Below are 15,146 nucleotides of genomic sequence, written 5' to 3'. Positions count from 1 at the left end.
CTCTCTCTCTCTGCCTGCCTCTCCATCTACTTGTGATTTCTCTCTGTCAAATAAATAAATAAAATAAAATAAAAAAAAGAACCCCATATTTGAACTGAATACCCTTAGACAAAAAGAACTGCAAAGAAATTGTAAACTTCATTCAGTGGTTTCATTGTTAATGGTAATATGGGCATTGTAATTTTTTAGCTGTCGTGGATATAATAAATGAGTATGTTTATGCGGTCAGAACAAAACCTTCAGTGTAAAAAGATATTAAGTTAAAACCATCTAACATTAAATTTTAAGTTGGAATGTAAGAGTTAGTTCATATTTTGTTTCTTAAATATGTAGTTACTCACTTTTTTCCCTGAAGAGACCTAGAAATAAGTGACAACTCAGGAGCAGCAAGCACCTCTGGCCCCCAGATTATTGTTACTAAATACTATTCTCCCCCTCATGCCAAAAGGTAGCAGAGCTCTTTAAAGAAATTTCCAATTCCATGTCTGGGTTTAGGAAAATCAAGTAAACAGGGTGTTATGAAAGGGGCACAGCAATCAAGTTGAAGCGGCCACTGAGTAAGGACATCAACAAGAAAGACTACAGTAAATTGAAACACACTGAGCACATATAAGCTCTGAGTTCATGGTGATGAGTGAGCAAGCAGACCAAAAATATAAAACAGGACAAAAAGTAATTATTGTCTGTTCTTGGAGGTACTAAGATACCAGCGCCTTCCTCTGAAAATTGGTAGTTAATGGGAAGGAATTAAACATTTATCCTGTCTGACCAGGAGAGACAAATTTTCAGAGGAGCCACATGATCCCGGTTGATGAGGTAAAGTCTTCTCTACCAAAGAATTCCAGCTATTGAGTGTAGATGAAATGATAGAACTTAAAACCATGCTAGTAAAATAAGCGATTCAAGCGATGATCGTTAGTAATGTAAATATTAGAAAGGCTGATGGAAACTGCACCATGAAAATCAGTCTACCATCACGTGAGCCCACTGACCAGTGCCATTAAAGGTTGAATAATCAGTTACATGTGTCTTCTAATGTGATATAATGTGGACTTTGTAGCCCCACCTTGAAATATATATTGTTGATCCTGAATCTTTTCATTTTTTATTTAAATTCAATTTAGTTAAGTGCTCATTACATCAAGTGCCCTCCTTACTACCCATCACCCAATTATCTCATCCCACCTTCCAGCAAGCCTCAGTTTGCTTCCTAGAGTTAAGAGTCTTACAGTTTGCCTCCCTCTCTGTTCTCATCTTATTTTATTTTTCCTTCCCTTCTCTTATGTTCATCTGTTTTGTTTCTTAAATTCCACGTGAGATCATATGGTATTGGTCTTTCTCTGACTGACGTGTTTTGCTTAGCATAATACCCTCTAGTTCCATCCCCATCGTGAGCTTTCTTAAACTTAACTAATTTACTAAAAATGAAAGGGAAGAGGGGCAGTCGGAAAACAAATCAAACGGCATGACAAAGGAGCAATCAGGAAAGTCCTGAATGCAGTGGGGCATGCTAAAGGACAGCCGGCCCGTTTTCTCCAGCCTGGCTTTGATTTGATGGTTGGCTTGCCCTTGATGTAGACTGTGAGCTCCTCGAGCACAGAGAACAAACACCCTGTATTCATCTTCATAAGCCTAGTCGCCTCCAATGTTCCTGGCACATATGTGCTCAATAAATGGTTGTTGATTGACTCAATGCCTAGGAATATGCATTAATCACAGTTTCATTGTCCTTCAATCAGAGGGCCTGGACAGAAGTGCTTCAATCCCAGATGCGGTCAGTAACAACGATTTCTGTATTAGTTTTCCATTTTGCTTAATTCTTCAGCAGCTGTTAAAAGACATCTAATAACTTGGCAACTGTCAATTCATTATACTTTACCTAATTGTACTATGTTAGGCACCCTAACGATCAGTCTCAAATGGTGACATTTTTGCCTTCCAGGAACTTAGGTTCTGTGAAGACAGCACAACAATGGCCAATAAATAAAAAAGGCATATACTGAACAAAAATTACTTTCTTTCTCCTCCTTCCCTTCTCCCAGCACACACACACACACACACACACACACACACACACATTGTATTATTTTTATTTTATGATATTTGACATCTTAAAAGTCATCTGGTTGGGGCTAGAATCCTCCTCTCTGGGCTAGACAATTTTTTTTTTTTTTTTAATAAGTAGGCTCCATGCCCAGCGTGGAGCCCAGCAAAGGGCCTGAACTCAGAACCCTGAGATCAAGACCTAAGCTGAGATCAAGAGCTCACTGCTTAACCAACGGAGTCATCCAGGTTCCCCTGGACTAATTAATTCTTAGAGCTAGCAAAGGGCCCAGTCAGAGGCTGCCTTTGCCATGCAAACTAGCCTCCAGAGCCATCCCTTCTTCATCTGGCCCCCAGCACCCCAGGAGGCAATATTCCTCAGCCTTAATTATTTCAGGTCACAGGACTAGGGATCACCCTATAGTTTAAAGCCTACTGAAAAGTATCCAGACTAGCCAATCCTAAAGTGCAGAAACCCCAGTAGAGGCTCTAGTCTTGGCTCCCCTCAGCCCCTGCTTTGTCTCCTGCCCATCCTGAGACTTCCCCCATGTGGCCTCTTGTTGCTAAGACCTGTAAGTATATTTATTTGTTCCCTAAGCCTCTCCAGTGTCTTCCCTCTAGCTGCACCTGACTGTCTCACAAAAGAGCACAGAACACACACACACACACATATGCACACACACACAGAGAAACACTCATAAGTGGTTTCGGAGACTTAAACCATCACTTTAAACTGTACCTGCAACTTGCCGTGTTTCCCCTTCACTTTCTTTGCCCTTCAGAATCTTCATATTCTTCAAGGCCCAGTTAAAATTCCACCTTTTACACGGAGTTTTCCCAGATCTCTTCATTCAGGTTAATTATTCTTTCCACTGAACTCACCAGTCTGTTACTATTTAGAATTTATTTTGCTCTTCCTCGTTTATTATTATTATTATTATTATTATTCTCGCACCATAAGCTTATTGAGGTTGAAGCAATGTTCTATTCATCATTATGCTTCCCCAGATTGATTGTTATAATGTTGACATAAAATGCAGATGTTTAATCGGTATATAGACTTGCTTTTCTATAAAATCAAATACGTGTTATATACATAACGTTAATTGCTCCAACTGTGTGATAAACAACAGAAGAAATATCCCTTCTGCCATTAACAGCCAGAGGATGTAACCTTCCAGGAGCACCTGTTACTTCTCTGGTCTAAATTCTTCTTGGTTTCTCATGGCCTAGCATATGGACCTTCAGACTCCTCAAGGATTGCATAACGTAGCCCCAGGTTATTCTCCTAACCTCTTTACCTTCTCCCCACACTTCCTTCTACAAATATTTGAAACTCCTGCCGAGCAGAGTAACAGTGCTGCCTCCTCTAACGGCCTCAGGGCTTTCTTCCCATGCTGTCCCCTCTCCTTCCTTACCTGTCAATGTATGATCAGTCTTTCAGGCCCCATTTCAAATGGGCTTTGCCCATCCTGTTATTTCTGATCTGCACAACCTGATGTGTATGCTTCCCCGTGAACTTCCACTGCGTTGTGCAGACCTGCTTTATATTTGCTATGTTCGTGTAACCTCTTTTCCCACACACAGACATTTCAGAAAATGTGGAGTTCATGAGTAATGGGAGGTATGGGAGAGGGGGAACACAGACAGAGGCAAAAGAGAAGAAGACAAGATTTCCCTAGGATTTCTCGTGTAAGGAAGTGGCTCTCCCATCACCGGGAGTATTCAGGAAGAGACTGCATGGGGACATACTGAGGTATTAGGAAAATATATGTCACTTTTCTGATAAACTCAGTGACTTCTGAGCTCTTCCTTACTTTAAAATACTTCAGTTTATGAAAACCCAAAAAATAAGAGGAGGAGAAATTTCAGCTAGAGGTATATGTTGTTGGTAACGTAAAGCCTAGTGACATCAGATGCAACTGTTAGATGAAGTTAACAAAAGAATTTAAAAACCTTATTTTGGCCAATATTTTATGTTTTTCCCCCAAGAAACAATTTTCTGTGAATCTACTATAAGGCAGCATGTTAATTTGAACTTCACCTCCTTTTACCTCCTCCCTATTAGGCTCGGGTTAAGATGCAAATGAACAGTAAAACCACCAACTCACAGTAAGAGGAAGAACTAAGGCCAGAAAGGATCTTTGGCTGTGTAGTTAAGTTCTGAGTATGCAGAAGTGGACTATTTTGTGTTTTGTGGCTTAAGGCAAGAGTTAATAGTTCTCTTTCAATATACTGTGACTTATTTATAAAATTTAAGAAATTACTTTGTCTTTTGATGCTCAGTGAGAAAATTCAAAAAAGTAGAAAAGTGAAATAAAAAATATCCATAATCCTGTAACCCAAAGATTTCTACTTTTAATGCTTTCAGTGTATTTTCTTCCAGACTTTTCTCTTGGCATGAGTACATATGTTTGTGTTTGTGTGTGAGAAAATGGGATCATGTGACACAGTTTTTAAGGCTTTAAAGAAGTGCCTCAGGATCTCTATGGAGAATCTATTATACACTTTTTCCAACTCTTTTTTTTTTTTTCCAAATATATTGAAGTTATTTGGGTCAGGAGAAGCATAGAAAATTAAACAGCTGGAAAATGAGCTATGAACTATTGAGGTAGATGATGTTTAATTCTGAGCAATTTGATAGAGAGCAATTTTTACGTGAAAGCAAGGCTTCAGTGATAGAAAACAGCTTCTAGCAATTTTACTTAGAAAGGATATCTAGGGCTTATGCATAGCAAGAGACAGGGCAGACTTTCAGCCGGTGTGGATATATGTATAGGGAAGGTGGGGAAAAATCTGTTTTTCTTGGTTTGAAATTCAAGGTCTCTTAACATAGAGAGGTTGTGATCTCGGGGTTGGGATCTCAGAGTCGTGAGATCCAGCCCCACATCGGACTCCACACTCAGCACAGAGTCTCTTTGTCCCTCTCCCTCTGCTCCTCTCCCCTCCGCTTTGCACTCTCTCTCTCTCTCATAAGTGAGTAAAATAAATAAATAAAATCTTAAAAAAAAAAAAGAAAACATACAAACAGCATCATTCAGTGAATGTAATCTAAGCATCCACTTTCTTTTCTATAGCAAACAGAAATTAAAGGCTTTCATGCTAAAATTTTGTAGGTGTCTTGTGTTGGTTATTGCCTTGGAAAGCCAGGCCAGTTAGTTCATGCAGCCATACCATTAACCACCAGCATTCATCTAAGAATTAGAAATAACATTTTATGACTCATAAAGTAATTTCACATCCCACTTAATCTAGTGCCAAATATCCAAATTACTGATAGAATTCTTGGAAGAAAATGATTAGTCTTTTGTACAATTAACTTTACAAGCCCAAGTGAACTTGGTGGTGATTGACCCATGCTCCTACATCCTTGAATTAGAAAATACAACCCAGTAATTATGAAACACATTGGAAACCCTGGGTCCCTGGGGGTTGAGATTATGTTTATGTCTCATTCCATGTCAGGAACAGTGTGAAATATTTTCTTACCTGAGTCCTTGACGGTTGAAACTAGCAATGCTATGGAGAGTATAAAATAGAAGGTAGTGATTTTATATTCAGTTTTATTTGGTGTTTTAACCAGATAAATGACTGCCATCATCACTGCGTTGTGTCATGAATCCTACTGTGTTTAGCGATTGTATGGTTGGTTAGATTAATGTATGATAATGATTCAGTATTTGAAATGATGGGTCTTGTCTCTCCTCTCTTTCTTTGTGAAGTTCTAATTTGTAGTGAGTGGCTCAGAATGCTCAGAGTTACTTTATTCGGATTATTATGAATTATTCTGTTTATGTTAAAAGCCAACTATTAAATAAAGAGGATGTTAGTAATTTTTAAGGCAGTGGTGTGAGTCAGCTTTACTTTTTGGTTTGTAAAATAAAACGGGTCAGTTGCTTTGGTGATACAACCTTCCAATTTTAAATCAACTGCTGATGGGTGAATAAAACCATACTGTAATCCAGACGTGGCATTTAAAGAATTGTTTCTATCACTGTTTGTCATTGAAAAGCATTAGACTAGATATTTTTAAACTATTGCTTCTGAAGCATATCTTTAGCCTTTCAAATATCCAAGTATCTCTGAGCCTCTCAGTCTTAGGGCTAATGCCATAGTATTTTAGGGCACCGAAATTATGCAACTAAGAAAAATTAAACTGCAACTTGATTTATATCCCTCATATCAGAGGAGATTGTCATTTTCCTTTTCACATGAAAGTCTATCAAAAATAGCTACCAATTAGATAAAAGAAAGAGCGAGAAGTTATGTTCTTTTAAAAAGATGAGAGCTTCTTTTATACCCAAAATGAGGTGCTTTTTTCCATTTCAGTGTAAAACCTGTTCTGAGCCAAAACAGATAACCAGTTCATCTGCCATCTATGACAACCCCAATCTCATCAAACCAATTCCAGTGAAGCCCAGTGAAAACCAGCAACAGCGCATACCTCGGCCCAGCCAGGTAAGAAGTCCTCTGCTTTCCATTTGCAGTTTCCCTACTGGATTGTGAAAGAACTTTTCCCCAGAGCATAGTCAAGGGAGAGCCTGGTGCTGTCCAGCGGTGAAGCAGAGGTGCTTCAGGGTAAATCCAAGAAAGAGAGATTTCAACTTGGAGATTGTTTTCATTTTAATAATGTATTCTTCCTAGAAGGGGGTTGATATTTTTAATGTTGGCATCTGCCATATTCCGTGCCCATCTCTTATGGACTTGAACTCCTCAGAGGAAATGTGTTTTTTAAAAACAGTGTACTCATAACACTGTCAGAGCTGACAGGAGTATTACCTGCCAGGCCTGCGTTCTTCCTAGGTAGGTGGTTGGTTTCCCAAGGCCACTGAGAGGAGGACAGCCAAAGCAACAACAGTCAGTTACACATTTCTGAGCACTTCCTCTTTTCCGGCTACAGTGCTGGGCACTGTGTGTATAGAAAGGGATTCCGGTTCTAAGGAGTGATATAAAACTCCTCTGTAGACTTGCTGAGTTATCATTGTATTTGCAGCTCAATATATGAAAATGATAGCATTTTTTGGTATGAGTCTATGATAGTTTGCAGAATAGTGCAGCAATAACAAAATTGTTAATCTGAAAGTCCTATTATTGATTGTCAATGTAGTACAGCTATTTCCACTTCCCATAGTTATTCCTTATTAAGGGTTTGGGGTTTTTTTTAAAAGGAATTCGTTTAAATCAATTTTGAAAATGATCATAGAGCCGAAAGACATAAAGACTGGCTAATGAAAGTCTTGTATTGAATTTTTGAAAAGATAAGTCTTTTCTAATTATCTCTTAGCTTGCTTTTATTATTTGCCTTCCATGGAAGTTTTTTATTTTAATAAAGAAACTGGAATATGTTGATGTTAGAAGGAAGCTCATGTTTTCTTAGCCCAACAACATGGAGAACAGCAGAAGGAGCAGGAAGGGCTATAGGGCAGGAAGGAGGTAGCTTTATGACTGACTCAGATCAGGGATGGTTGTATGTATGCATAAGATGATTTTTTAAAGCTACTGGTGTATGGCTGAAGGGATCAAGTTAGTTTAAACGACTTATCCTTAATTTCTCTAATTCTGCGAAAGGCTACTGACATCCCCATATTCCTGTATGTTCTCAACATCTTCTTATACTCTGCAGGGTTAGGCAGACTTCCTGTTGAAGAGATTATTTCCATTTTAGTATCTAGAACTTTGCACCACCGTGGCCCCCTGTCTGTGAACCTCAGGCCCATCAAGGGCTATTTCATCCATGAGCAGGTGCTAAAAACAATTGCTCTCTGGGGGATGGGAGCGAAGAAGCCTGTGAAAATTTTTTTACCTGGAAAGGAAGTCTTACATTTGTAAAATTGATTAGAATTATCAAGTTTTTCATTCTCTGTAACTGATCCTATGTAAATAAAGATACGCTCAGTCAGGTTAGTAATGTTTCCTAGCCCACCATATAACAAATTGTACGTAGACCCATTTTCAGACATTTTTATTTTTTCCAGACCTTAGACCCCGAGCCCCAACACTTGTCCTTGACAGCTCTCTTTGGGAAGCAGGACAAATCCACCTGTCAGGAAACCGTGGGGTCCCCACCGACCATCCACCAGCAGCAGCAGCAACAGGAGCCACTTCCCGTTAGACAGGGGGTCGTACGCTCCCTCTCCTACGAGGAACCCAGAAGACACTCGCCCACCATCGAGAAGCAGCTGTGTCCCGCCATTCAGAAACTCATGGTCCGGAGTGCAGACCTCCACCCATTGTCGGAGCTGTCTGAGAACCGGCCCTGCAGAAATGGCAATACCCGTTCTGCTGGGGAAGTTTTTCTGGGACCTGTGCAGCCAGGGTCTACACATAGTGTTGGAACTTCTCAGCGGGTACAAAGTGCTTCCGGAACTCAGAGCCTGTTGGAGAAGCTTCAGAGTGGCCCAAGGCCAGCAACTAAGTTTGAGCCTAGCACAGCAGCCCCTGCCAGCTCAGCTGTCCCAAACCTCAGCACCACCCTCCCCGCTGCCACCCCTGGCGCCCCAATAAAGGGGCAGGCTCAGGCACAGGCAGAGTATTTCAATGGCTCCCTTCCAGCTCAGCCACTAGGACACCAGGTTCATGGCAAAGAGCCGTCCACACACCCAAGACCCATGCTTCCCCACTCTGGCAATCAGACTAGCAGTTCTGGAGTGATCTCCCCTCAGGAGTTACTGAAGAAGCTTCAGACTGTCCAGCAGGAGCAGCAGCTGCACACATCTAACCGACCAGCCTTGGCAGCCAAGTTTCCTGTGGTAGCTCAGGGCTCCAGGACACGGAAAGCTCTGGAGTCCTGGATGGACAAGACAGCTGGCACAGAAAAGCAGACTCCTCTTTTTCAGGTAGATATCTTCAGGAGGGGGTAGGGGGAGGAGCAGGAGGTTGTACTGCTCTAGCGCTTCGTAAATACTCGATGAGACTTAGAATCAGCCTCAGTGCTCTGGGGATGCTTCCGTGTAGGACAGGGCACCACAAGCCACATCTGGCACCTTGTTATCCCCATAACGTTCCTCCTGGAGAGACAGCCCTTTCTTTGCTTAGCCATCTGGGGGCTTTCCTCCCTTAGGAAGTACTTTCTTTGTCAAGTTAAATCTTCACAGTGTTACAAGGTCTGAAACAAACCCATAGACATGGAAAACAACAGAGATGTGTAGAAAACGCCCAAATCTTTGACTGTGAACATTTCCCGTCTGCGTTGAAATCATTTGAGATGCCAGACATCTGGCCTCTTCTTCTTCTTTTAAAATCATTACTATTTATTTATTTAGTCAGTAAATATTTCTGAGCACTTACTACATGCCGGGCATTGTGCTACCTGAGGGCACGTACCTCATCGTTTGTGATGAGGCTTAAGTACTCACCCCTTCTGTAGGCACATGGTCCTGGGTGGGGGTGCTTGAAGTCAACAGGAAAAACGTATCACCTCCTCAAAGGTACAGGCTATTTTTATTTTTATTTCTATCACCACTGTAGCTTATTGAAGATCAAGAGAGGGGTAAGTAAGTTTGCCATCTGACTCACCCTCCACCCCTTCCTACCACCGCCACACACACACACACACACACACAGTGCCAGTCAGGGGAAGATACGGTGAGTTCTAGAAACACCCTGTCCTTCAGGGAAGGTGGCTCTCTATGTATCAGTAACTTGAAACAGCGATGAAACCACAGCTATTTGATGGCCTGTGAGGAACATTTGGAGATCTGACTGATTTTTTTTTTTCCCCATTTGGATTGGTACAAATTCATTGAAAAGGCATTGGGTTTAATAATTAAGATATTCTCCCTGCTTATTACAGATGTCATCCTTGGTCCTTTTGTCATGTTTTGGCAAGTAGCTTACAACAGTTCCTCAACAAGCCTTCACTTTTTTGAAAACAAAGATGATGGGCACGTAGCATAAGTCTTTGTGTATGTGAGAGCCCGAGTCAAAGTGTTTTTGTTCTTTATTTATTACAGTCACAAAGGAATGGTTGTTAGCTGCCCACAACCTCGTTTCGCTGCATGGTGTCCCCTCTCTTTCATACCTGCTTTTTTTCTCTTGGCGGGATGGGACACTAGGAAAACTAGGACACTAGTTGGGACACAGGGAAGCTGGGGTTAGTACTTTGACATTGGCTTCTGCAGACACAATTCTCATTTCTCTTGAGCACCCAGGTGTGGACCATGTGCTCTTCCTCAGGGCGGGTGCTGGGACCCGCTGGGGCGGCATCCATGCTAGCTCCCTGGCTCCATAGGGCAGATAGGGACAGTTAAAGGAGACAAGCAACCTACCTTCCTCCATGCTTCTTTCTGACCACAAACATAACGAGGAGGTGAAATCACAGCAGCTTCTAGACTGCAGGCCTTTATGGCCCCCTTCTCGTGAGTTCTTTTGGGGGCATTAGAAGGCTGGTAAGTAACATTCTTTTTTCTCACCTGCATTAGAAGCACATGAGAGCTAGCGGTAGGAGTCAGACGAAGAGCAAAATGTCACTTGCATAATGGGAAAAGCTACTGGAAAACTTGGTTTTAGATTTTTAGCCAAGTGAGGTAGACATGCTCTCGGGGACAGACAAGTCACTGGCAGTGCCGAGCACAACCAGCCCTCCTGGACCCCAGAACTTGAGCTGGAGACACCAGCAGTGTATGCTGTCCACAAGCGGTCACGTCCTCTCAGGAAGGGACACAGGAGTGGTGAACACTGGTCAGCGTGCCTGCCTCCCAGGGAAAAGTGAGCCAGCAGGCGGAGAGGCTGGGAAGCATCCTCCACATGGAGGAAATGTGTGTGTGCCCCCAGCAAGTGCAGCAACTCCAGGGGGTTTGCTGAAGCTTGAGGTCAGACTAGGGACAACCAGGGAAAAGGCCAGCAGACTTAAATGCAGGCTGCCAAGCGATGGTAAGAAACCAGAAAGATAAACTCTCACTCGGGGCTAGCTTCCTGTGCCACGGGGGCAGCACAGACCACCTGAGCTGCTTTGTAATGATGACAAAGGAGCCTGTGTTGAGATCCGACCAGGAATCAGGCTCCTGCAGGTTTCGCCCCTATCCCTCCCTCCCCCGGTGGAGTGGCAACGATTACTCTTGAGACCCACTTATCTCCACGCTTGCCAGCCAGGGACCTCACTCCCCCTCTCCCTTTGATCTTGATGAGCCGGTACTTACTGCTGCCCTCTGTGTGTATTTGCCGTGAGCAGGCCACCTCACCTCCGCGCGTCCCCGCCACACGGGCTCCTTCTCTGCTCATGTCCCCCATGGTGTTCACACAACCCACTTGCGCCCCACCGAAGGAGAGAGACGCCGGGCTCTTGCCCCTGGGAAGCCAAGAAACTGCTGCCGCTTCCACTAACCTCCTCCTGCCTTTGCCGGCCCCGGAGCCCCCCGTGGTCACCAGCAGCCCACTCACCAAGCTCCAGCTCCAGGAAGCACTGCTGTACCTTGTTCAGGTAGGAGGGCCACGTTCTCTCCTTTCTTTCCTTTACCAGCACTGCCCACTGGGGGGCTGCCACAGGGAGAGAAAGTGTCAGTTAGCTAATGCCTGCTTAGTCCTCCCTGAGAATAAAGAGACCGCGTGACAGTTCAACCTAAACCGCATGGCTTCTGGGCCCGGTTAACTGGCCGTGGCTTTGGGCTTCTCCCAACATCAAGTATTTCATAGGATGGAGGATTGACTGAGTCCTCCAAACTGTCACCTGCCAGAAAAGAAAGAAATTCGTGCTGTGTCATGAACAGGTGCCCCATGGTGCGCAGACAGCTCGCCGGCAGGCAGGCAGTAGAGGTCAAATTCATGTGGGGCAAGCAGTGGGCATTTCAGGGGGCGGGGGCAGGCTCCCACGGACTGCTGAGGAGGAGGGTGCAGGGGGGCAGCGAGTGGTGGCTGGGATTCCAAAGGGCGTATTTTACAAATAATTCTGAAACCTACTAATGAGGACAGGATGGAGGGCCGGGACTTCTCTGTGAGCCATGTGCCTGGCTCGGCCCTGTGAGGTCTTCACCACATAACCGCTGACACTTTCGGAGAGCTCCGTGCCCAGGCTTCACCTACATTAATGCATTTAATCCTTGTACAACAACCCTACTTTTTTTCTGTTGTAGAAACAAAGAAACTGAGGCTAAGGGATGGGCCTGAGGTCACAGCTAGTAAACAGCAGAGCTAGGATTCAACCCCAGTCTGGCTGCAGAATATTCCTTCCCTGGCACAGAACCTGGGGGCGGCAGTAGTGATGGGGGTGGGAGGGGCGGGCCCCCAGGAGGAGACCGGTCAGCCGTCCACCTAGTGAAGCATGCCCGGAAAATATACGCGAGGGCTTGAAAAGTGGGGCACCTTCACCCAGACGGGCTTCAGGCCCCTCGGTGAACAGTTAGGTGTCTTTTTGATACATTCTTTAAGAAACCTTTTGTGGTACTTTGCTTACACTTTAGCAGACTTCCGGAGGGCTGCCTAGCACTTTGTAGTTGTCTCATTCTAGTTGAAAAGACTGGTCTCTGTTATTAAAAAACTATTTAAAGGTCACGTGTTTTAGAGAGAAGGGAAGGCACGGGGGCTAGAAACGAGCGTCTGAGTGTTAAAGTAGACTAGCAGTCCGATAAGGATCAACCACACATGCGTGGCCATACTAATGCACGGACAAATATTGGTATAAACGTATTTCCCACCTAGTCAGCCATTCCTGGTAAGTTTGTAAGGACTTAGGACATCTTTAAGATGCTGCTGCTGCTGCTGCTGCTTCTTTTTCTCATGAGCAATAAAGAAAAAAAAACCTTAAATTTGAATTGAAAAGTTTCACATTTTTCTGGTTCATTCCATTTAAAAAACATGGTTCCATAGATCTTTGTATAGGAGCCAAGACTCTGAAAGTCTAGAGCAGGCCCTGTCTATTGCTAGGTGGAAAATTACATTTATGTTCCCTCTGCTCTCTGCATACACTTTACTTTTCCTGTGTTGTAGACATCGTCTTCCTGATGAACTCTTGAAGTCACTCACGCAGTCTGTTTTTAGCTTTTGCCTGTCGATAGGACACAGTCTCACGCACAGGGACTTGGTGGGATAAGGAAAAACTGAGATAACATTGCTCTGTTTCATTGCATGAGAATAATGCTAGCTCTGTGCGTGGGGTGCTAAAAGGGAATGAAGGGGGAATGTGAAATGTGGGTGAATTGCTAAAGCTTTAAAGGATTTGAGTGGGAGGGAGAAGTCTCTAGAATTAAAAACCAAGAGCCCCACTGTTTAGACCCATGATTCTCCCTCAGCCCTTAGCCAGGCAGAGGAACCCAGAGCCTACCAGTCTCACGGCTGCCCACTTGCCAACACCAAAAACTTTCTGTAACTGATGGGAGAATTATGCAGGTTTTGATGAGAAAAATGTGGCATATTGCAAGTAAATCTTAACTAATGCCAAGAGCAAAGTATACACTTTGTGGGAGACTTCGGGGGACCTTTAAGAAGCACCAGCAATCTGCTAACCAAACTTCGAGAACCCTTGATCTGGATCATTACCTCCCATTACCTCCCAATCCAGCCTTCTTTTCACACAACAGACCCAGGCTTTTCTTGAGTGAACCTCATTCCATTCTGCCATGTGGCTGGGCTGCCCATCTGGACTGTATGTAATAAGCCCTTGCTGCTTCCCAGATTGATCCTTGGAAACCAGCGGCTGACTCCGGCCCTTGCCTCCATTTGCACTTAACACTCACATATTCAGGGTGCCTCAGTGGCTCAGATGGTTAAGCGTCTGCCTTCAGCTCATGATCTCATGGGATTGAGCCCCAGGTCATGCTCCTGGCTCAGCAGGGAGTCTGCTTCTCCATCTCCCTCTGCCGCTCCTCCACTCATTCTCTCCCTCTCGTTCAAATGAAAAGATAAAATCTTAAAAAAAAAAAAAAAAAAGATTCCCATATGCAGTGAAGAACTGCCAGCTGTTGGAGCAGACTGGTAGAGATGAGCATCCTAGTGTCAGCATAGCAGTTCAGTTACTTTGGTTTCTGCCAAGCAAATCACATTCCCTTGGGTCTTTTGATTTTGTTTTCCAGAACGATGACAACTTCTTAAATATCATCTATGAAGCTTATCTCTTCAGCATGACTCAAGCAGCCATGAAAAAGACGATGTAAAGCAAAACATTTTAAGACTGATTTTCAAGGTCCTGTGGCTCAAGGTTTTTTTCGCGTCAATGGTGTGACCCTAAATGTTTCTGCCTTTAAAAAAAAAAAAGTATATATAATATGAAGTAAAATGTTTCAGAATTTTCTTCAGTCGAAATGTGTGTGTGTGTGTGTGTTTTAACACATCTTTCAGTAGAGTTGGTACTAAGAATCCAGTGGAGAGACAAAGTCTTTTGCTCATATCACACAGTAAATTCCAAGCTTAAATTATTTTTTCCTTGCCTGTATGGGGCCACTTTTACAAGAATTAGCTTCTCAGTAGGAAGGGCTGTTCTGGAAACTCAGGTTCTTTTTTATTAATAGCTCTGGTTATTCTTTGAACAGTGGTTTCCCCGTTGCTGTGCTCCTCATGCCATCATGGATGCCAGCCACCAGGTGGCAGTGTCACCCCACAGACTAACCTACCCAGCCCTGCCTAGGCCTTTCAGCCTTTGGAAGTAAAAGGTTTTCTTTTACCAAAGTAAACCTTTCATTTGTAAAAATCCAGTTGGCATGTTTTCCCTGGGCCTTTGAAGGGAAATTATTTCCAAAGGTATTTATAGCTACTTTCTAGAGGATAGTTGTTCTAGGAGTCCACAAGTGGCCCAGATTTCCTGTAACACTTCATTTATCCCAGCTCCTGTTTTGTTTTGTTTTGTTTTGTTTTGTTTTGTTTTGTTTTGTTTTTTGGACCCAACAGCAGAATATATGCCTGCCTGTGATTCCCAATGAACATTTTGTCATTTTCAGCAAAACATGACGAGAGGAAGGTCACAGAAGATTTTAAAGTTTTTTCTTTGCCTCTGAAGAGAGATAGTAGATTGTTTAGGGCCTGATGGATAAGGACTCTTCAAGCTATCATAGCAGATTGATTTTGATGTTCCCAGAGATGAGGATCTTAATCTTGGAGGGAGGCAGAAGAGCCCTTGCCAAGTTGTTCAGGCCCCAAAATGTCCATATGGGAATTAGTCCCTGCTGAGTATTAGTAAT

At 43.4% G+C, this 15,146-nt stretch overlaps 1 protein-coding gene across 1 annotated transcript in view; it reads left to right on the top strand.

Moving 5' to 3' along the window:
* The window catches only part of DCP1B (decapping mRNA 1B), a 54,183-nt gene extending 39,915 nt beyond the window's left edge, over positions 1-14,268 (top strand). Inside the window, exons 6-9 of the mRNA XM_059403900.1 lie at positions 6,373-6,501; positions 8,019-8,879; positions 11,213-11,461; positions 14,046-14,268. Of these exons, the coding sequence (XP_059259883.1) occupies positions 6,373-6,501; positions 8,019-8,879; positions 11,213-11,461; positions 14,046-14,126 (1,320 nt within the window). The 3' untranslated portion in view covers positions 14,127-14,268. The remainder of the gene's footprint in view (positions 1-6,372; positions 6,502-8,018; positions 8,880-11,212; positions 11,462-14,045) is intronic.
* The last annotated feature ends 878 nt before the right edge of the window (positions 14,269-15,146 follow it).

Source organism: Mustela nigripes, chromosome 6 (assembly GCF_022355385.1).
Source record: "Mustela nigripes isolate SB6536 chromosome 6, MUSNIG.SB6536, whole genome shotgun sequence".
In the NCBI taxonomy this organism is placed as follows: domain Eukaryota; kingdom Metazoa; phylum Chordata; class Mammalia; order Carnivora; family Mustelidae; genus Mustela; species Mustela nigripes.
Note: the sequence above shows the minus strand (reverse complement) of the source record. Positions and strands in the feature narration are given on the sequence as shown.